Source organism: Chamaea fasciata, unplaced genomic scaffold (genome assembly GCF_029207755.1).
Source record: "Chamaea fasciata isolate MVZ Bird 193981 ecotype frontalis unplaced genomic scaffold, bChaFas1.0.hap1 SCAF_3, whole genome shotgun sequence".
NCBI classification, from domain to species: Eukaryota; Metazoa; Chordata; class Aves; order Passeriformes; family Sylviidae; genus Chamaea; species Chamaea fasciata.
The window spans coordinates 52,677,619-52,700,097 of NW_027094088.1; the positions used below are offsets into that span (position 1 = coordinate 52,677,619).

A 22,479-nucleotide genomic window follows, 5' to 3' on the forward strand; every position below is an offset into this window, starting at 1 on the left:
TTTTGAGTACTTTGGTTAAAAAGGGAAAGAAGAAGAAGAGGGTAAGAATGAGTCCACAGTAATCAATGCCATGGTTCAGGTTCTTTCTCAAATTTGTTAATAGAACTTCACTTGTATACCCATCTCAGACAAAGTAGAAGTTCCTGACACATAGAGCATGCCTGTGCATACTGTCCTTTCTGACCCTACCCCTCCTCCACTGGCTCTCCAGTTCCTTCATTCCTTCATATCATATGCTGATTCCAGCAAAAGAAGTTGAGACAGTCAGTGTTTAGTGTTTTACTATGCCCACCTCTGATGTATGTCTTTCTCAAGCTGTTTAACTGCTTTGGGATGTATGTTACTTTCTCCTTCTGGACTTGAGAACATTGCATTAAAAATTTCACTTGCTTTTTAGAGACTTTTTTAAAAACAATCTTCACGCTTATTTTGGCTTTATTTTGGTCTCTGAGAATAGACTATAGCACGCCTATATTTTGCTAGACCTGTCCTTGTTTCTGTTTGGCTCAGGAATGTTGTCCAGATTTGGTGGATGTCTTGTGTTTGTTGGAGATTCCCAGAAATGAGGGTACTACACTCGGTACAGCTCCGGTACAGAGTACACAGCCCTGCATCAACACCCAGAAGATGAGCTGTGTTGCCCTGTGAACTGGGTGTCTGGCCAAGGCAGCTATCTCATTACTGAACTGTAAGAGTGATACATCTACTGTGTAGAGCCCAAGGGTCGTTTTTCTTCTGCTGATAAAGAGGCGTGGTTGTTATCACCGCTTTCCGGAAGAAATGCCAGCGCTGGTGATCACATCCTGCTTGTCAGTCCTCCCTTGGGGGCTGGAACTGCAGAAGCTGCTTTGTGGGTTCTGCTGGAGAGCTGAAAGGCACTGCACACAGCTCTGCTTTGATGGCAGGATACAGTATCTGTGTTCATTCAGGGCTGTGCTCATACCCAAAATCACATCCAAGTTTGATGCCAGTTTCTTAAAAATTCCTGACATGGTCGTCAGCACCTGGCAGCATCGAGGTCTGGTGGAAAATCTGTTCCCACAGCTCAGTCTGGATTGAGTCAGATCCCCACCTGGGACTTCCTACAGCTGGGACTGGTCAGCTGTGGTAAACCTGCCAGTTCTCTGGGACAAATCTTTAAGTCCAAAAGTGATTTGAATTGGATAAGTGTGAACTTTGTGAGTGTTGATAAACAGAGAGACATCCATCTTGAACACACCTGCAAAATAAGTTTTACTGCTGAAGTTTCTCTTGCTCCTTTCCTCAAGTGAACAAGTAGACTTGTTTAGTAAACACAGAGACAATATCAACCATGTTCTCCCCATTACAAATCAGAAAATTATTATCTCATTTTGGGTTTTTTTTGTAATGGCAGTTGTTATATATAAGTAGCTAAATAAAATTAGGTTTCAGGTAAAGCTCCCAATTGTATTGTACATACAAATTAACGAGGAATGAACAGCTTATGGGTTTTGTTGTTTTTGGCTTTTTAAAAAAAACTTTAGTAAGACTTCAAAATATCAAAATATTAAAGTTCATTGAAAATATCTGACAGTAATCTAACAATTGCACAACTCATTATAATGATGGGGCTTGGGAACAAAAAAGGTTTATGAATTCGTTCATGAAATTATACCTGTGAGTACTTTAAATTTGCTGATACAAATGCTGTAATATTATTCAAGTGTCAGTTATTCATGTGTTCAAATGGCAACACTACATCTTTTAAAACAAATAGCCACTCTGGTTACATGAGTAGTTATTGTAACTGCCTGGAAATTACTCCCAGAAATGACATCTTTTAAACTGTATTACAAATCCAAAGCTGTGTCATTTAGATCTGGTTTTAAATCAGTCACTTACTTTGTTCTCACAGGAGACTCAGTCAGAGGCCCACAACTGAAGAGCTGGAGCAAAGAAATATCCTGAAGCGTAAGTATTTCATTCAGGTTTCATACAGTGTTTACTTAGAAAGGGAGCATATGTTGGATTCATACGGAAGTCCATCATTGTTGTTCTGGTATTAGAGCCATAGCTAGAGAGAAATTATGTTCTAGAAGATAATGTGTCAACACTTGATTTATACACTAACCTGTAACTGTAGCTTTGAAAATTCCATATATCCAATATGTCAAATTTTGCTTGTCACAATCTCACTTCTTGAAGCTGGTCCCAAAGACCAGAAATGACTTGGATACCCATTAGAAATAGTTTTAGGCTGGTTAACTTTCCACCTGATTTTTATGAGGAGGAGGAGGAGAAAGGAATATCAGTTGGAGGTGAGGGTGGCAGGTAAGGGCAGAGGTTGGAAGGAGGAGTAGAAAAAGGAAAGGCAAAGTGTTCAGCAGAAAGTTAACAGGTATATGCCAACTACTTCAGCATGCTGGCTTTCATATTCATTTCTGACATAAATGTCTTCTGTACTGAAACCTGCATGAGATTCTCACTGAATATCTTCCCATTGATTAAATCCTCATATTCCTGCTGAAAAAGAAGTCTCTAATTCAAACAGTCAGGGGCAGAGGAAGTACACTGGATGTTTACCCTTCATATCTATTCTGCCATTTACTTATGTTGCTTCTGTTCTTCGGCTGGCAAACTCTTCAGAACAAGCATTGTTTTGTCTTCCTTTACGAACTTTTACATAATAAAGATGTTACCTAAACATACAGTGCAACAGTTGCTATGCCCAGCTCCACCTAGTCCTGTGTTCATCTTGCAGAGGTAGCTAGAACTTGATGGTTAAGTAGAAGAAATAAATGAAGAAAAGGCACTTTATAGCAAATCAAAAATCAGAGAAATAACAAACAAAAAAAACCTCTTAAGGTGTGAGAACTTCTCACACCTGATCAAAGAGTTGGTATAATGCTGTTATTTCCAGCAATTGTTCAGTAAAGTTGGAGCTCATCTGTGCAACCCTGGTGTCAGCCCTGATGTGTAGCATGCTGATGGGAAGGGAAGAAAAGAAAATGGGATGTTTATCTGACAGCATCCATGGACTGATGACTCTATCACTTGCTCAGGCTAGCAAATCAGGGAGAGGGCAATTATTGGCTTTCAGGCAAACCATCCTGATAGTAAAATGCTAATAAAACCTTACTGCTGTTGTCTGAGCTCTCAGATGCCAAATAGTGCCATGTCGTACTGAAAAGGGAAGCTACAGTTCAGGCTTGCACAGGAGAGGAATCAGGGGACTCCTGTCCGGCACGTAATGTGAATAGACTTTCAAAAACTGTAATTTCCAAACCTATAAATTTCATAGATAAATAAAGATAAAATTGGAAATTAGAACTTTTTTTCTATATGACAAAGTGCTCATGCTGGACTGTGTGAGAAAGGTAAATCCAAAACATCTTTGATGGGCCAGGATATGGCCACTGAGCTGGGAGCACCAGCTGGGCTCCCTTATTGCCCTTTCTTGCTTATCTCGAGGTAACCAACCCAGCAGTGAACCTGTGATGTATTTCATATCCCTTTTGTCAGTGTTTATTCCATTCACTGGTTTTGCAATAAGTAGCTCAAGACTGGAAAGCAGTTAATAGATTTCCTTTCCTGTTTCAGCTTGTTTACTTTAAGCTTTTGGCAGCGCACCAGGCTTTGCACTCAGTGCCTCCTGCCATCCTCCCCTGCTGCTGCTGGGGGGTGTCTTAAAGAGGCCAGGGAGAGCGAAAAATAAAGGCTGAGAAGCAGAACTGTAAATCCCAGAAAAATCACAGAGACCCTGGCGAGGACATGGAGTAACTGCTTTTTGCTCATCACTGAGATATAAAATATTTCAAGTTGAAAGTGAAATGTAAAAACCAAAGCAAACCAAAAGCAAGACAGGGTTTGTGATGACAGTCTGACTGAGTCAGTCCTTTCAGGGTGCAAGTTCTCTCTAAGCCATAAGGCTCCTGTATTTTACATCAAAACTATTGCAGTTCCTTCCTGTGGATCATTTGAAAGTGTGTACACATCTTAAATGCCTTTGTTGGTGTAGTCAACTTTTGTTAGTTGGAATTCCTTTCATAAAGTTTCCTTCCTCATATTTTTTAAGCAGTGGATGGGGAGAAGGAGTTATATTATTGTGTGTGTGTAAACTGCAGCTAAGGGGCTGTATTGTTTTGAGTAATACTTTGAGGTTACATTAAGTGGTAAAGGTCCAAATGTTTATTTCAGGATAAAGTTCAGCCCAAATCTTCTGAGAGGTTCAGAAAAAAATCCCTATTTTTTTTTCTTTTTTTTGTATTTCCAGTTAGTGAGGAAGTCTGTTTTGCAAGAAACTTTGTTTTGATAATATTTCCAGATAAACCAGTTACTGAAAATCCTGTATCCAAGTACGATAGCAAGACATTGCAGGCGGATTTGTATAAAAACTGTTTGGATAAAACTATCCAGATTTCTGAGACTTCCCACACTAAAACAAAGTTACGATAACTCAAGAGTCCACTTGAAGGAATACATAAAGCCCTGTGTTTTTTATAAAGGCAGGCTTCTTGTGTACTGGCTTTGAACCAACAGTATTTATAGTATTGCATTATTGCAAAGAAACTTTTTAGTCTTTTTCAAATTAAGATAACTATTTTTTCCCTGTATTTGTAAGGGACAGTGAACTTCTTGTACAGTGCACCTGCATGCCTGCCAGTAATGGCTTTGTAAAAAATGGGGTTTAGCTCTCGATGCTTGTTAAGGAATATTAATGCTTATCTTTGCCTGTAAAACCAGGAAAGAGAAACCGCTTTGTGCATTTCAGAGCACTGCAAGAAGCAAGTGCTTTGTTTGTCTTTTCTTTCTCTTTCCTTAGCAAGCCCGCAGAGAAGTCTAAACATAGCTAATCCCACAGGGACACAATGGAAAGTTTGGTTTTATGCTCCAGGAGTACTCTTTGGTAAAAAGCAGAGCAGTCCTCGGGCAGGACTATTTGTTTCTTCTCTTTTCCCCTTCTGCTACAAAACAAATGTCCCACAGAACAGAAGATGACAAGATTTACTGTGGTAAAAGTTACAGGAGCAATAATATATGGATGACAGGGAAGCCGCTTATTTGGCTTTGACTGGTGGATTATTTAACTTGATGGCCACAATAACTGATGCTAAACAAAATTGTTTCAATTAGGAGTCAAATCCCAGGTTTACCCCCTAGGAATTGCAGGCAGGGAAGGAGGGAAGCCAGTTTTGCTGGGAATCTAATCTGAGACTTCTGCAAGCAAAAGGCGCTCGCTGGGCTGGGTCTTTGCCAGTAGGGCAGCAGCAGGACATCTGAGGAGGGGACTTGCAGCTGAAAATGCTGTGTTTATTTTTTCTCTCTCCACATCACACAGATTAGATCTGCTTTTAAGGTGGAAAGCAGTCATAAGTGTGTTCCTGTGCATTGTGTTCCTGTTTGGCCAAGTGAGTCAGTTCATACCTGCAGCCAAATCTTGGCCCTCTGGCTGGAATTTTCCACAACACCTACAGGAACCAGGAGCACCCATTATTTTTAGCACCACACATCTTAACTCCCCAAAGCAACTTTCAAAAATTTTACCTTAAAAGACCAAAAAGACTGTATAGACTATGACAAAATAGACTGTAGTTTTTACTGTTCCTAGGAATTTATATCCAGGCAGTGTTTCTGTAGCACCAGGCTTAAAGCAAGACTGCCCTGCAGGCTGGAGGTGGGAAATTGGTGCTTTAGGTACAAGTCAGTTTGGCCCATGTGCCAAACAGAGATTTCAATCCATTTCCTTTAGCTCTTGAGTTTTATTCCTAGAAGTAAACCAACTTGAATGTATAAAACACATCCTGTCCTGACCTCTCATGCAGGAGACTGTGTGTTCCCCATGGGTTTGATCCCCTCCTGCTTTGCCCAGGATTTAAGGAAGCTCCTGGTGCCTCCTGTTGGTATTCTCCTCCAGAAGATGGCCTGCTCCAAGGGGTGCCCAGATCCTCTGCCCAGTCACTAAGGTGCTTGCCCTTTTTGAGGGGTTTTCCCTTGTCCAGCCATCCCAGTGTGCAGCCATCTGCTCTCCACAGGGATGTGGCTTCACAGCTCGTGATAGGCACCTAACCTTCAACCTTCCTAAATGTCTAGAGCAAGTTTTTTAAGGTATTTTATCCTCCACCAAAATACAGAGAAACAGTATTTCAGGTGGCCATGCTGTTAGTAGTTTCTCCTTGAGGTATGCATTAAGCAGCATGAGCCTCTGTGTCTCACATGAAGCATCTTATTGCTGCTTCTTCGGAGACACTGTGGTTTAGATAGCAAAGAAATGCCAAGTTATGCATAATGGACAGCATATTTTACAAACTAAAGTTAGAAGAGGGTAGTACAGTGGTGTGTACATTCAGTTGCATTTTTTCCTGCTATGGCTGCTACTGGAGATTGTCTGAGGTAGGACTTAAGTAATTCCATTCTGAGGGGACAAAATTTTTATGTCAGATGATTCCCAAGTGAATGGAACCCCAAAGTAATAGTTTGTGTTTAATTACCTCAGCCGCTGTGTCTATTGATTGCAAAGACAGGATGTTTAAGCAAAAGCCTACAGATAATTTGTCTGTCCTAAAACAGCTAGAGACCTTTTGATTTTTTTACGTGAGGCTATTATGAGTTATCCTTTAAAGTTATAAGTTTTTAAATTAAAATGTAGATAAATCTGTAACTCTCCAGTTATAGTTATTCTTCAGTTTGAGTCCATTTACAGTTCCTCTATGGAAACAGGCTCTCCATTTCTTTTCCATTTAAGAGAAAAGCAATTAATAAACCATAAATTACATCTGTATTTCAGTATCTCAGTAACTTCACCATCAACCTGAGATCCAGCCTAATCCTGGCAGCAAGCCTGTGCTATTGCACCTTGCTCTTGGAAACCTAATGTTGGTGTTGGAGTCTTCTCACAGAGCAGATTTTGGGCAGGCATTGCCTTTTTCCTACTTTCTCATTTTTATAATTTGTCGTCTCCTCCTTTCCCTGATATTCTTACATGAAAGCATTTGAGTAAGCAAAGGATACCTGCAAGTACCATGAAGTGTCCTGTGGTAGTGTTTTCTCCAGTGTAAAAGTCATTACACAAATTCTTCTGTGGGCAGGTCACCTCTACTAACACAGCAGGCTGGCTGTAGAAAACAGGGCAAATACAACTATACCAGGATTTAAAACTCCCTTTTCATCTATACAAGTTGGCTGTATCGAGAACAAATGAATTTCTTTAAATTTATAGTTAGCCTTGAACTGTAATGTGGAGTCTGTAATCCCCCAACCATAAATTAAACAGGATCAGAATTTTATGTATTTTTCTAGGTGGGATATTTCAGCCACAGAACCTTGCATATAACCATCAGAGTTGGACTGAAAGGGCAAATACTATCCTTCAAACCATACATCAATTTACAAACATGCTGAGCCCAGATGAAAATGTCTTTCTAAGTGTGCTTTTCACTGGCAGTCAAGAAATCAAATTTGGTTAGAACAGAAATTTGTTAAAAGGAAATTGTTTCATTCATATGCCAAATACATTCTTAAAATGGACATCATTTTCTGCTGTACTGGTTCTTTTGTTCCAGTCAGTGCCCCTTAACAAAGAGGGCTTGAGTGTTGGATCATATGTCCAGATACTATAAAACCAGAAAAAAATTTAAATAATAAAACAAACTTGCTAACAAATGACAGTGAAACAAAAGTCATTGATTCATATCCTGTAGCAGTAGAAGAAACTTGGATAATTCAAATACTCAGAGCAAACTTTTCACTTGGCATTTATAAATTAGACTCATTTTAAAATCAATGTTGGAAGTAAAAGCAACAGTGATTGCAATGTTAGAATAAGTAATTGAAACATCAGGCAACTCTTTCAGGGTACTTGCTTGCTGGTACATGGAAAGAAAATAACAGGCACCTTCTCTTTGCTGTGCTCATGACCCACAGTTGACTTGAGATGTCTACAGAATCAGGGGAATTGCGGATAGGGAAAAGAATGAGAGCATACAAAAGCCAAAAAGCAGACAACACATGCGGCATCATCCAGAAATATGAGGAAACATGAGTCAGGACTTGGAGTTCTGAAGCTTTCAACCAAGAGAAATACAGTATGTGCAGTTATAATACTTAAATATTCACTCCTTTTTATCTCTTCTGAAAACAGAGAAGAATGAAGAAGAGGAACAGGAAGCCAAAAGAGAAATAAAACGTAGACTCAGTAGAAAGGTGATGATGTGCTTTTTTTGTATTGTGTATTTCTGTACATAGAAGTATGTTTCATAGAATCTAAAAATCAGTGTATAGACATTGCTGCAAATGTCCATCAGTCATTTTCCCAGATCAGAAATCTGCTTAAAAGTCAGTACAAGCTAAGTCCGTGCTGGGGGAACCCCACGCTGTCCAGTTCCCCACACCTGGAGAAGCATACTGAGTCTGGCCATATTGATGTTTCTAAGCAGGGGACATAAGTGACATATTTACTCTGTAGCATGACCACCTCTGTCATGTATGATCAAGAGCAGCCACACGTGTAGATCCACTCTTCCCTAGAGCAGTGGAGAGGGCAGCAAAACAATGTGATCCCTGTGAAATCTCTTTAGTGCTCTTCTAACCACATCTGTGTGGTCTTAGCTTCTGCAGATGGGATCATGCTCATTGTCCCTGGAAATGGCGCAGTTACAGATCTGTTCTGGGAGAAGATGGGAGTTTTCATAAGTATCCCTGGTCTGCCCATCTCTGCAAAAATCCAGTTTCCTTAATATGATCGTCCTTAGTTAACTAAAGTGAATATTGTTTAAGGTGACTGAAACAATTTGGCATCATATGACATCATCAATGACCCCTAGATGGTCAAAACCAGGGTTTTTGTTAGGCGGATACTTCCATATCTCACGTATTTTTGGTATTACAGTTTTAACACAGTATAAGCGTTAATGCAAATGGCCTAGCGGGGTAGTGATGGTTGCAAAGTCACAATTAATATTCCAGGGATAACTGTCATGATTCTCTGTGACCTGCCCGACAAAAGAGTATTTTTATAATTGAAGAAATCAGGTTAGACTGCCTCCCCATTCCTGCACAGCACTCCCAGGATGGTGCCTTTTTTTAGACACCTGAAAGTGACCCTATTTAGAAATACCATTAAAGTTCTCTTGAGATTACATCATACCCTCCTCTTTTATTTTATTTCATCTTATTAAGCATACTATTTTCTTCCTCCTGCTTACAGCTCAGTCTGAGGCCTACAGTGGCTGAACTTCAAGCAAGAAGAATCCTTCGATTTAATGAGTATGTGGAGGTCACGGAATCTCCGGATTACGACCGTCGTGCTGACAAGCCTTGGGCCAGGTTAACTCCTGCAGACAAGGCAAGGGACAAATGTAGATTATGAGAAAATGCTTTCATCTGTCACTTTTGGGGAGCTTTCCTGTGGTTTACATTCTCTTGATGCCAGCATCACAAATGACATCTGCTGGTGACAGCAAGATTGTCATGGTACTACTGCGCATCTACTGCTTGCAGCTAAGAAAACCCACTCAGGTGCCTATTAAGAGCATATTTTCCACCTCCATTATGACAGTTCAGGCCAGAATTTCTAGATTTTTTTCTAAATTTGAAATCCTTGCTAAGACAGATAAATGCTTACCATGGGTGGCCCTGATCTGTGGGAATTCAGGCAGGGGTTTGCAGGCAGAAGTCTGTGTCGCTGCTACCAAGAGTTGCTTCTGCCGCTCAGTTGAGTTAAAGAAGGTGGAAGCTGCTCAATCCTCCTCAAGGTTCTTGGCCACAAACCCGAGTGCAGGAACTGACCACATGCATGCAGCACACCTTCTTGGGAAGTTTGCCCCTAACACCCTACAGTTAATATAACTCTGCTGTCTGACTTCAAAGGATGAGACAAATGATCCTGTGATTCTCATTTTAAAAAAATATCAGTCAAGGATTACCATAAGTACTCTTCCATTTCACTCCCATACTAGTTAATGAAAGGAGAGCTGTAAGATTCAGGTAGCCAGAAGTGCTGGCACTTAAAGCACTGGGTCTGAACCAAGACCTGTGGACTTTTTGCAACTCCTGTGAGATGTGCTTGACGTGAAAAGTGATGTGTGCAAGAACCCACTCTCTTTTAGCTAAGAGTAGTGAAGCACTGATTTTATTTCAGATTTTATTTTAATATAAATATTAAAAAATTGCCAGCTCATCTGACAATCATATCAGGTCAAGGTGAAGTAGTTAAAAATGTAGTCAGAAGTGCTTGTAGATGTTGGTTATGGGGGATGCTGAGCGCTGTCTAGTCCTCCCATAGTCTGTGAGAAGGTAGAGGACCCAGCCCCTCCACTTTGACAGAGATCCAACCAGGGTAAACTGCACTAGAAAAAACAGTGGATTCCTACCTACTTCAGGATAGCAGTTTTTAGTCTCAATTCCTTTTGTAATTAACAGGTACCCAAGGCTGATTCCTGTGAGCCCCAAGTTTGTTTGCCTTAGCAGAAAGGCAGACTTGCGGTTGCCTGGAAACTTCCTTGTCCTTTTATTTCCCAGAGAAATCATTCTTCTAATTCCAGTGGGAGCAGAAAATTGTGCTGCAACTATATTACAGAGCTGGAGCTCTGCTGTCTTTGTTGCTGATTTGGTGCTCAGAAATCACTTACTCTTTACTAGCAGCCTCATGTAATCATGCTGCTGTGGCTAAACACACCTGCTTAAAACAGTTTCTCCCTTATAAGACTGCAGCCTGGTGATGCTATAATTTTATCATGCTGCTTGTCTGTTCTGCACTGAAAGGTACACACACCAGATGACATTTCTTTAGGGATTAATGAAATGATACTGTCTTTATTTACAATGGTGAAAGAAAAGAATGAGTAAGAATAAACGGTCATTTCCTTTAACAGTGAAGGTAGGAAGTTGTGTGGCATAGAAACAAAACTCTTTGTAGTATATATTAGAATATTTCAGAAATTGTATTTATGACTTGATGAAGTAAATTGCTTATCAATCTCTTCATGTAAGCAACAAGGCATTTACAAACTGTACTGAATTTTTGCTGTTCTTTAGTATCTGCCATCTGAAAACCCAAGCCTGAAATGTCAAAATAATTAATGTCATTTTACATATAACTAATCAAACCAGGTGACTAATTCCAATAAAAAAAAAAAATGCTGTTCGTCCTGCATTCCTGAAGTCCTGTCTCCCGAGGGGAGATATAAGGGCCCTGCTGTGTGCACAGTGCCTGTGCAGGCAGACTGACTCACCAGCTCCTCAGGGCTGTGCCTGGAGATAGAATCCCCTGCTGTCTGCCTATTCAGCAAGTGCTTGTCACGGTAATCCAACCCCTTGCCCATTTTTGTTGGTCAGAGTGCTCTGTTTCAGAGTGGGCTTTGTTCACCCATTGCAGTTGATTTGGTGTTTCTTGGTTTACTTTTGGGGCTTGATGCTTTGCATTTCTTTGTAGTGGATGAGTGCTTTGAACAGCTGTAGTTGAAAAGTCATTCTTGCTAATGATCAGAAGTATGTGAGAGCTGTGGATTACAGTAAGAGAGAATGAAAATGTAAGGCACCTGCAAGAGTAGGGACACATTTCTTGCAGACTCTGTTTTCCTGAAAATTCATATTTCTTATGGTTGCATATATCATTATTGTTTATTAGGCAGCAATACGGAAAGAACTGAATGAATTTAAAAGCACAGAAATGGAAGTACATGAGGAAAGTCGGCAGTTTACCAGGTGGGTGAATCCCTCTTCTTGTGTAAGTGTGAGAAATTAGTATGACAGCAACCCTCTGCTTTTCTGCAAGTTCTCTGCAGTTGTGTCACAATTTGTGTGGACTCCTATCATGAGTCCACTTGAATCCCACCACTGATTCTGTTGGAATTCCCAGTATTGCTGATGCCATCTCTAGCTGATACAGCAGTGCAGGTGACTGCAATGGACTGGTCACTATGTATGAGGAATCTAAAAAATAATCCTTTGAAAGAACCTGTCAGTTCTTACAGCTCAAGTTAGTAATCCTCAAGCACACAAAACAAAAAGGATTTCTTTCTCTGGCAGTACTCCCTTGCTCATGAAAGTATACATTTGTGTAGATGCATTTCCTAAGTGAAAACTAGATGATGTTTTGAACTTCAGAAAAGCTCGCCAGTGTCTTGGCAAGCTTTCTAAGGGTCACTTAGGCTCCTAGCAGCAGTTTCTGGGGGACAAGATAGATTCCCTTGTTGCCACTTCTAATGTGTTAATGTGGATTTGTTTTGTGCTCTGCTTTGGATAACACCAAGATGTTGTCTGAAGCATTATTATTTTAAGGAGGTCAGAAGTGTCCACAGTTTTTTAGCAGGCTTTCAAATTTGGCAGAATTATTTCTAGGGGGAGGGACACACTGTCTATAATCTCCTTGGCATGTGTTCATTTTTCTTGGGAGGTATAAAGGCTGAAAATTGCCACCAGCAATCAAAATTTGATATTAGGGTTGGCCAACATTGTGTACATAGTGTTAATGTCTTTGCTTCCGCAGAAAATTAAGTCAAATAAAAACAGTTGTCTAAGACTGGGTCCCTTCTGTTTCCTGCTACTGCTTCAACCAAACTCAGGATCTGAGATAGTGAGTGTGAATCACCTAATTAAAAAATGCGTCACGGGGAAAATTCATAATGGGCGATGGGTGTTTCATGTATCTGCTACTTCACTGCTTGACTTCACAACTTCAGTGATTTCTTTCTCACCAAAACATGGAGTTTTTAAAAATAATACATTTAAATCACTTCTGTGTAGATACAACATAAACAAATTCATTTTTAAAAATTCAAACCAGTTTCACAGACAGCAAACCTAAACCAGAAGATGAACCGGGATGCAGGGTTTTAATTGAGTGTTGCATTCTGACCAGTAGAAAATGTCCTTTTCAAACATGGAGATGTATCTTTTCATTTGGCTTCTGATGTCATTTTCTCTTTACGTAGCAGGTAGTATATCTTTTTCAGATTATATAATAATACTGTTTTTAAAAAAAGAGCATCCCAAGGGAGAGAATAAAAATAGCAGGTACAGAAACCAACCCCCTGCTTATATTGTTGTGTTTCTTGAGTTGCATTGCAATATTGAAGCCTAAGTACAGACAGGCATGATTCATACAAAAGGAACTGGATATTTTTTCATGAGCTTTGAGAACAGTTGAGACTGATTACAACTGGATTCTTGAAAGCTGAACCAGGGATCTAGTGGAGTGACAAACCAGTAAAAAAGTGAATTGTTTTTTTCAAGGAAGGCCTTTCAAAATTGAGTAAAAAATAGGCACAGCCAAATTTTGATAAATATAGGCAATGATTCTATAGGGTCCTGGAAGAATTTCAGCCTGAAAGAAATCAGGTATTTTTTTATTCCTTCCCCATGCTCTTTTGTTTCACTGGTCATGTTGTGAAGTTACTACACAGAAGTCAGAAGAGTTACACCAGAAAAACCTAATTAAGAGCAGAATAACATGCAGATGTTTTAAGTCAATTGCAATTTTGAAAATAAAAAGAGATCCCATTTTCTCTGGGAAATCTCATTAAAAATTATGTACTTTCTGCTATGTAATATTGGATTGATACAACAAATGTGATTTAAGAAAACCATATCCAGAAGTCTCTAGCCAGAGAATTAATTTCTCATACTTTAATTATTTTCAAGATCATTGAGATAATGCAAACCAAAAGGCACTTGCATTGGCCTGATTAGCGAAGGCTATTCAGTGATACGCTGAGATAACAAGGAAGCTGCTTACTAAACATAAATAGTTTATAGTGTATAGTTTCCTATATTATTGCAGATTAAATATAGATGATTTAATGTTATAATCAGTACTTACAATATATTTGAAATGTTAAAATTTTATATTAAACTTGGAAAAGAAAGAATAATGGGTTTCATTGTTCATCATTTACTGTAATGACTGTCAATTGACTGGTTTTATATTCCTAGTAATTTAGACTGATTCTTTCTGTTATTTCATAACAAAATCCAAGAAAATTAGTTTCTAAAAATAGAGAAATCAATACAAGTTTGGGAGGAGCATATTAGCAGGTGTTCATGAAACGTTTTTAATGAAAATGCTATATTTAGACCAGTGTATTGTTTTTCTACAAAAACACAAAACCCCTGTGTCTTTTTAGCAATCCTCTGTGCCCTCATTTAGCAGATGAGCTGCATAGTTGTGAATGTCAGGCTCTGTACACACCTCCTTCATTTGAGAAATGCAACCCTGTATTGTCCTGAATTAACTTACAGGGACAATGTGTGGAGCTGTTAAGAGAAAATGTGTCAAACAAAAACTTAGGTAAATCTATTGTATAGATGCATCATTATCTATGCCTTTTTCAAGCTGCTGCATCTATTACTACTTCATGGACAGATACATTTTTAAAGCCATTTAAATAGAGATTTATGTCTGATGATAGAGAACCTGATACTGGTACCCTCCTTACCCTTTTGCTTGGATTCATTACATTTAACATGATTTAGAATTTCAATTGCTGTAGGTTCCCAACTTATTATAGAAAGGGTTAGTGACACCTTTTGGAGCAACCCACTTCTCTAGCCATCATACAGGCAATCTGGAGTGATGTACATGCCCTACCTAAAAGCCTAAAAAAAGTGAGGTATATTTGGGCCTTCACATACCTCAGTTCACTGCTGTTAATAAGAAGAAAGCATCTGAAGTGCCATAAAATTTGTTGCTTACTTAAAAGGAAATACAGAATTTTTGTTAACCTCATTTTGCACAAGGATTAAAACCCTAGAAATTTATTTTTTATGGTTTAGCAAAGCTTTTCTGATAACAGTTACTAACAGCATCTGCAAATAATGGATGCAATTATGGCTAAATCTGTATTGGCAAACAAAACAAACTGGAGACTGTTCTCTGGTCCTGAGGCCAGCAGGCTTGGCACAGCTTGAATCCTTGCAGTTAACCTCTTCCTCTCACCTCAAAAGAGGGTGATGTCCCACCCTACCCAGCCTGCCTGCTGTCCTGTGCTAACCCCAACCGTACCCAGGCGATACCTGAAAACACTGGCTGAGCCAAGCAAAACTATGCCAGGGACCACACTGGCAGGTTAATGGCATGAACAGACAGTGACACACCAGTGCTTGAGCCACACCAAGTCTCTGTTTGGTTTTCTGAGTAGAGAGAGATGAACAGTGGGAAATAACAGGTCTGACTCTAAAGCAACACATGAGGAAAATCAGGAATAATTGGCCCACAAAAGGAAACAGCTATGAGAGCAGGATAAGGATTGGTGTCATTGTCAGTTGAAATAAGATAATTCTAAGTTTTTTAATTTATCTTTTCAGGTTTCATCGTCCATAACTGTGTGACCACATCCCATAATTCAAGTAACAATTTTCTTTGGGGAAATCATTATGTCCTGAAGACCTGAAATTGCACTGGAACTTGATTATGAGTGTGTGCTACAGCTTACCCTGAGGCTAATGAAGAAAGTGGCCCTCGTCTTTGTCAATGGACAAATGATTAGTCTAGGAGGAGAACCCACAAGAAGCGTTTGTCCATGTCCAGACAGACCACGGTTCTGTGGCCAGCCCACACAGACAAGCCAGTGGAATCGTCAGAGCTCAACAAGTCAGGAAGTGCTGAAGACAATCGCTGGAGAGCCTGCTGCCAGGATCTCATCGGGCTTCATGGGGTTGGGACTGAGGGTAACAAAGAGGGGGGGAGGTGACGAACTGAGAGCTGGGAGAAAAGAGACTGACTTTGTCAGTCCACAGAGAAAAGTGGAATGGATGGGACTGCTCAACAACGCACTTGGCCAGTGGGAAGAATTATTTTTTAAAAAAAACAGAGTGTAAGCCACTGTGCATGTAGGTTTTTTTAGTGGCTGCAGCCTGTCTTGAAAAGATAGCAAGCCATAAGTCCTCGTGTCATCAGTACTTAAGAAGAACTATCATTTTCTTTGGTGCCAGTAAATACAGTTGCCAGAAATTAGTCCTAGTATAACTCAACTGTCTTTTTTTTTAAATCCCAGTGCGCATGCTTCAGGAAAACACATGGAACATTCATACAGAACAAGTAATATATTTTTTTGGTTTTTAATGTTGACATACTCTGGATCCTCAGAAATACATAAACAGGATTTGAAGGACAAATAATGTGACACTATGAATGCAATGAAATGCTTTGTGTTTAGAAACACCCCTTGCTGTCTGTCGCTTGCCATTCAAACCAGAGGGATCATTATCTTTGTCATCCACGGCAGGCAGTGGTGACACCTTTGACATCATGCTAGTGTGAATCCAAAGTCAGAATTGAAATTAAGCACAGAAGTCTTTATTAATAGGCCTGAGCAGTGATTACTGATGTAACTTTTTACATTTAAGGACTCTTGCACTGCTTTGAGGAAGAACTTCCAGATGAATCAATATGTCTTCAGCTAGTGGTTCTTCAAAAGTGAAACAAAAATCCTCGGAGTGTCTCCAGTCTGTTTTTGTTGAGAGTGAAGAATGCTTCTTAGATTCGTAATTTTTTATACTATCTTGAAATTGTACATGTGAATGCAGTACTATTAAAATTAAGTGGTATGAAGTGTGAAAGGCAATACATGGTTTTTCTAAGTTGGCCCAAAGGCCTATTAAAAAGCCTGTGGCATTGTTTACACTAAGAAATTCTCTGTCTTATATTAGCACTTATTTATCCTTTGAATTAGTGTACACGACATTGAGGGGGGCGGGGTCTGGAATTCACATATGCATACATTTAATGCAGTATTACAATATATTTGCTATTTATCCTTTCTAACGTGTGTACATATTACAATTTATTTTTGTCTTTTATGTGTCCTGTTCAGTTTTTAATTATGAAGTGTAAGTATTTCTTTTTCTGGCAATAAAAGATCTGTGTAGATGTGATTTTTACCTCAGAACCTGTGATAGATTGTTGTGGAATGTGTTTAGTATATAAAATTGAAGGTGGTTGTTAAAGATGTCAGCCTAAAGGCAGGAAGGCAATGGCAATTTGGTGGCTAAAATTAGATATCCCTCTTTAGAGCTATTTAAAACAGGACCAGGTTTGCATAAATGAGGTGGATTATTTTAATGAAGAGCACTTCTAGTAACAGGAGAGTGCTTTCCAACAGCTGTCACTCTTCACCACTCCATGATTTTTAAAGACATTGGCAAACTTTTTTTAAGAAAGGTAAGACTTAAATGACCGTAAGGATCCATTACACTTTGGTAAAAATCCAATGATGCACAAGCTACAAAATATCAATAACTGAATAAAAAAAGCCATCTACATGCTTGTAGCAAAGAATAGGAAGCAGCACCTTCCTTTTTTAATGGAATCAATAAGAGCCATTACGATTCCATTTGCAGAAAATAAGCTTCTGGAAAGCCCATCACTTTATAAATATAGAAATGCCACTTTGACATCAAGGAAGCAGTGAAAATGTATTCTTTGGCACTAAATCATACAGGAATTAGCAGGGCACTAGAGCTAAGATTTGTCAGCAATTCTGGTAGAATGCTAATTTTTATTTTTAGAATTTGAAGAGTAAACTTAAAAGTTACACTAGAATAGTTCTGCTTAAACTTTTTGCTGATGTTGATGTTGCCATATTTAGGAATGTGTGTCCAAAGTCATATAAAGGTCAACTATGTTGACTTTGAAGTATAAAACAGTATTTCACTTCAAAGGAAATGAGTGGAGCAATTAAAAAGATCTCAGTGTTGCCTTAATCTCATTGAAACATTTGAAAGAAGCCAAAATACTAAAGGCACAAAGACAGCTGTTGCACAAGCAGAATAACTCGGACAAAGGTAAGGTCAGACCTTATCAATATTTTATATAAGACTGTAGCCCCACCACCATGCCAAGGTACACACAGGTTCCACAAGCAAACCAAAACTTGTTGAACTCTTAGGATGAAGTGAAAAAATTGTCTTTGCAAGAAGACATTCCTCTATACTAGGCCTGGACCATGGATGGGAAGTCATGTGCCAACCTTTTTGTTTTAAGAGTAGTAACACAAAGATGAGGATACAACTTCTGGCTCAGACTTGTTCAAGCTGAAGTTATGTCATAAGAAATAAGGATGCATAGGTGACGTATCACTTAGGCTTTCCCTATCCTCCTTCTGGGGTTGGAGGGGTTTTTGTGAAGTATTCCCTCCAAGCCATTGCAAGATGCCGGACACTAGTCTTGGTAGAGATGCGGAGTTAATTTTTAATTTCTTACTATTCTGTTAATCAGATGCATTGTTTGGCCCAGAGTTCAATGAACTAATTAAGCACATTTATGTAACTGGACAAAAAGAATTGCCTTTATTGGAACTTATGTAAAATATTATGTAGTATACTTGCAGAATTAGAACTACAAACTATCCATAGTGTATTGTATGCAGAGACAAACAGAGAATTGTATATACTATTTTTATATTCTAAATATCACCTGGCAGAAAAACAACATGTAAAGTGTTGTCCATGCAAGAAAAAAATAATGAGAATTTGGTATGTCACCATGTGCAGTGAAGCAAGTTTGCTTTGAGAAGCCTGAAGTCAATTTCTGCTATCTCTCCTCTGTATTGATAATTTCAAATGTTTTCCAGTTGCATCAACAACCCTTTGGAAATACTACACCATATACCTGTTACGGTGCTACATGCCTGCTAGAAGGGAAAAATCGGGATAAGGCCTGAGTGAATAATCCTAGAGTTAAAAATAAAAATATGTTAAACAGGCAAAGAAAAAATAGCACTTTTCATGCAAAGTATAGTACAGTCCAGTTGGCTAAGAGGGATCAGTATGATAATTTTTATCAAGCTGGACAAAGAATTTAAATGTCATCCACAGTATATGACAAACCTTACACATATGATACCTATGTTCCACAGAGTCAAGTATGTCTATATCCACAGAGAAAAAAAATGAGCTTGGACTAGTGATTTCTGAAATTATCTCATATTTATTACTGATTATATTTATCAGTATAATCACACATCACAGTATGTTGCTGTGGGTGCAAAAGAATGGATTCTTAATCAAATACGAATTTTTTCTTCACATAAAAAATCGAAATGCTTCTAGAGTGTCTCATCTCTCTCTTCTTTCAGGTAATATATATTAGTCTTTTTAACTCAAATACAGTCTATCTGATTTTTTTTTTGAATTGTGCTATATATCTTGACTCAATAATTTCAAAAAAAAAAAAAAATTAAACTAAATGCTAATGATTATTTAAGCTAAATACCATTTTGGCTGGTGATTTGAAACATGGTAGGACCAGAAGCAACATCTCTTCAAAATTATCGTAAGTATTCATGGCCATTTATAGTCCTACAAGACTGCATTTATTTGTTGGGTTTATCATTTACCTACAGTTGTGCGTGTCCCTTGTTGTGATGGACTTTACCAACCTCTGATGTAGTGTGGGGCAGGACAGCCCCACCATCTGCTTTGGCCACCCTGAGCATCTCTTAGAGAGGCAACACAGCCTCCGTGTTGACATGGAAAAACCACATCAGATGAGCACACATTTTTTAACTTGAAAGCCAAATGAAAGCTGTGAAACAAAGGGATGAAGTATCCCTGATATTATAGAAATTAGACCCCTCCTTCCAGGTGAAATTAGTGCTTGGTTTCCTGCAGAGATGCTTCAAACTCAGATCTGTACCTAATAATGCTACAGCTACATAAGAGAATTTGTTTCAAATTAACAGTCGCTTAACCTGACTATAAACTCCAACTGAGCCCAAATTTTGTATCATCATAAAGTGCAAGAAGATCCAGCCAGCAACAGACTAAAAATATCTCATCCAGTCTGGCAGCCTGGGAATCAACCAAAACTCCCTGACTGTCTGCAGCTGGCAAGGCTTTGAGTCCAGGCAGGGAGAGGCACACTATCACCTGGGTACCTGGCAGGACAGGCCTGTGTGAGCACTGCTGATATCCTAAGCAGAGACCAGAATACTGACCCATGTCTTAATTAATGTCTGTTAATGCTTTCATAATAAAGAAAACCAAGCTAAAAGCTTACATTTGCATGAGACTGTCAGGTACACATGAACCGTGTGTTTAACACTTTCACATCCTCTGGTTTTTAATGATCTTCAGGAGTTAAGACCTGTCCCATTGCCACAAACAAAACTGAAAACATACTCAGGGTGAAAAAAAAAAGTATGGATAAACCTGCCTCCTGCCTTTAGGATCTTCCACATTTAGTTCCATTATTGTTGCTATCTGTATTCTTATTATACCAAGATCAGTGCAATGCTAACTGATGGGACATGGATTCTGATGAAAAGAAAAAATATATATTCTGAAAGATTTTATAAGGTTGATACAAAAATACAAAATTTGAAGGTCAAATTTAAAAAAAAAAAAAAAACAACAAAAAAAGTCCCCAGAATAGCGTAAAACTGTTATTTAACAGAAATCTGAAAAAAAACCCACCAAAACTTATGAAACTGTATCTATAGAGAGAAAAGGAGAAATGAAGTGAAATTAACATATATTTGCTGAAATGTTTGAGCAAGTTTCTATTTATTAACTTTAATAATTAATAAGGTCTTGTTTCACTTTGTGTTCCCATTTCGTTTAGGGATTTTAAGGGAAATAAAGCTCATATGAACAAGATACAGCATTTCACCAGTATTTTCTAGAAGCTGCATATTGCATTGGATAGAAACAAAGAAAGCAATGGTATTGTCAGTATCTTCTTGTTCAAGCATAAATTCTTCATACTAAAAAAAAAAAAAATCTTGCAAGACTATGTCAAATTTAACAATATTTGAACATTGTTATGATATAGTAAAACATTAAAACCTTGCTAAATATATCTTCTCTTCCTTTCACTACTTTGTGTGGTGGTATATTGATTTGTAAGCTTGTATAAATTTTGGAATTAAAGAAATACTGTGTTTTGGATTATTATTATTTTAGCTGGTGTGATTTGAAACAAAAATACCAATGGCTTGTTTGAACGGGCATCGACAGTATCAGCAGTGGGGCAAGGGTGTGGAGATGGCACATGCTTAATTGCCTGCAACTGTTTAAATGGCTCTTAAGTTTTGTGGGGGAGGAAGGTTTCTTTAAAAAAAAATAGAATTCCATTTACAACTGAACTGCAAATCTGCAAAAAGGCACAAGCAGACTGCAGAGCACAGACACTGTTGTACACACAGGAGGTGATAAAGCTGATAAGTTTGTGTCCCTTCCTGGCCTTCTGCAGCACAATAGCTCAAACCAGTAAATCATGGCAACGTTTGTGTGCTGTGCTTCGGACCCAGCTGTACCTTAAACCCTCGAGATCACGAGCCTGTATTTCTTTGGCAGAGCTGCTGTACACCAGGACAGGTTCAGCAGTAGGAATCATTGCACACCTGCCTCTTGCAAGCAAGTCCGCAGGGACACTGCAGAGCGATGACTCCAGTAAGGGACACTGCAGAGCGATGACTCCAGTAAGGAGGGCTTAGCGATGACTCCAGTAAGGAGGGCTTGATCACACGTCCACACCAGTGCGGGTCGCTAAGCTCCATCCACTAGGGAATCCCAAGGGTCCAGGACAGCCAGAAGATTCTTACTTCCTGAGTAGACTCTAAGGCAGCCACAATCACCAGAAATGGAATTTTCACATGAATTCATTGGAATTATAATTTTGCATACAGAGTGTCACCTATTCATACACACTGGGCCAGTTCTTAGACTATATTATTTCTATTAATTTGACGAAATATAGTGGGAAATTACCCTCTGAGGAACTTCCTTTGATTTCATTAAATGTTCCCATTTACAAGTCAAGTAAGGCAAACAAAACTAAAGCCTTGGTTCCCCACTGCCCGTCATGCTAAATAGTTCCTGGTAACTACAAAAAATTTATCAGAAGCATTATTAGCTTAGAATGGCTGTCTCTTTAAAATGTACTTTCCACATGTTTCCTTACTTTCAAAAGATGGAAGGCTGTGGAGAATCAATACTGATAACTTTTCAGCTTACACAGGGTGGATTTTATGTAACAATTATAAAATGAATGCATCTGCTTGGCTCAGTGTGATTGAATATGGTAACTAAAGAAGTGGCAGATCTGATACTGCATTTACACAGGTGTGTGGTATCTGTGAATGCAAGTAACTGTAATTGTTACAAAGTAATGATACTGCTTCTTGAGGTTTTATCTGAAATGTAGTATATATATATATATATATATATACACACACACACATATGCACACGAATATAGTCCAGTATCATCACCTGAAAAACATAAATAATGTACTGGGGGGGTTATACAGTACATATCTTATGCTTGTTTTACGGTGTTTTTATTAAACAAGGAAACTGAAATTGTGGTGCCTAGTTGTACAGGACTGTTGGATACTCTGCTGTGCACAGTTCCAAGTGCCTTAGAAGATTGTTTAGCTCTTTGAATTATAGAGATTTACGAATGAATATATTTAAATGACCTCAATAAAACTGTTCAGAAAATCTTTATTGAAAATATTTTGTTCTTGAATCCCTAGCATGTACGTGGGCACACACAGTAAATTTGGAGAGCCTCCAGAGG

At 38.7% G+C, this 22,479-nt stretch overlaps 1 protein-coding gene across 4 annotated transcripts in view; it reads left to right on the forward strand.

The window, feature by feature from the left end:
* The window catches only part of PHACTR2 (phosphatase and actin regulator 2), a 129,338-nt gene extending 112,508 nt beyond the window's left edge, over positions 1 to 16,830 (forward strand). For 3 of the 4 annotated variants that reach the window (XM_066179000.1, XM_066178997.1, XM_066178998.1), the window contains 5 exons: positions 1,877 to 1,932; positions 8,099 to 8,160; positions 9,164 to 9,301; positions 11,585 to 11,661; positions 15,262 to 16,830. In XM_066179000.1, coding sequence (XP_066035097.1) covers positions 1,877 to 1,932; positions 8,099 to 8,160; positions 9,164 to 9,301; positions 11,585 to 11,661; positions 15,262 to 15,277 — 349 coding nt within the window. In that variant the 3' untranslated portion in view covers positions 15,278 to 16,830. Of the gene's footprint in view, positions 1 to 1,876; positions 1,933 to 8,098; positions 8,161 to 9,163; positions 9,302 to 11,584; positions 11,662 to 15,261 lie in introns of those variants that run through there. The other variant, XM_066178999.1, reaches the window with a different exon arrangement.
* Positions 16,831 to 22,479: the final 5,649 nt, after the last annotated feature.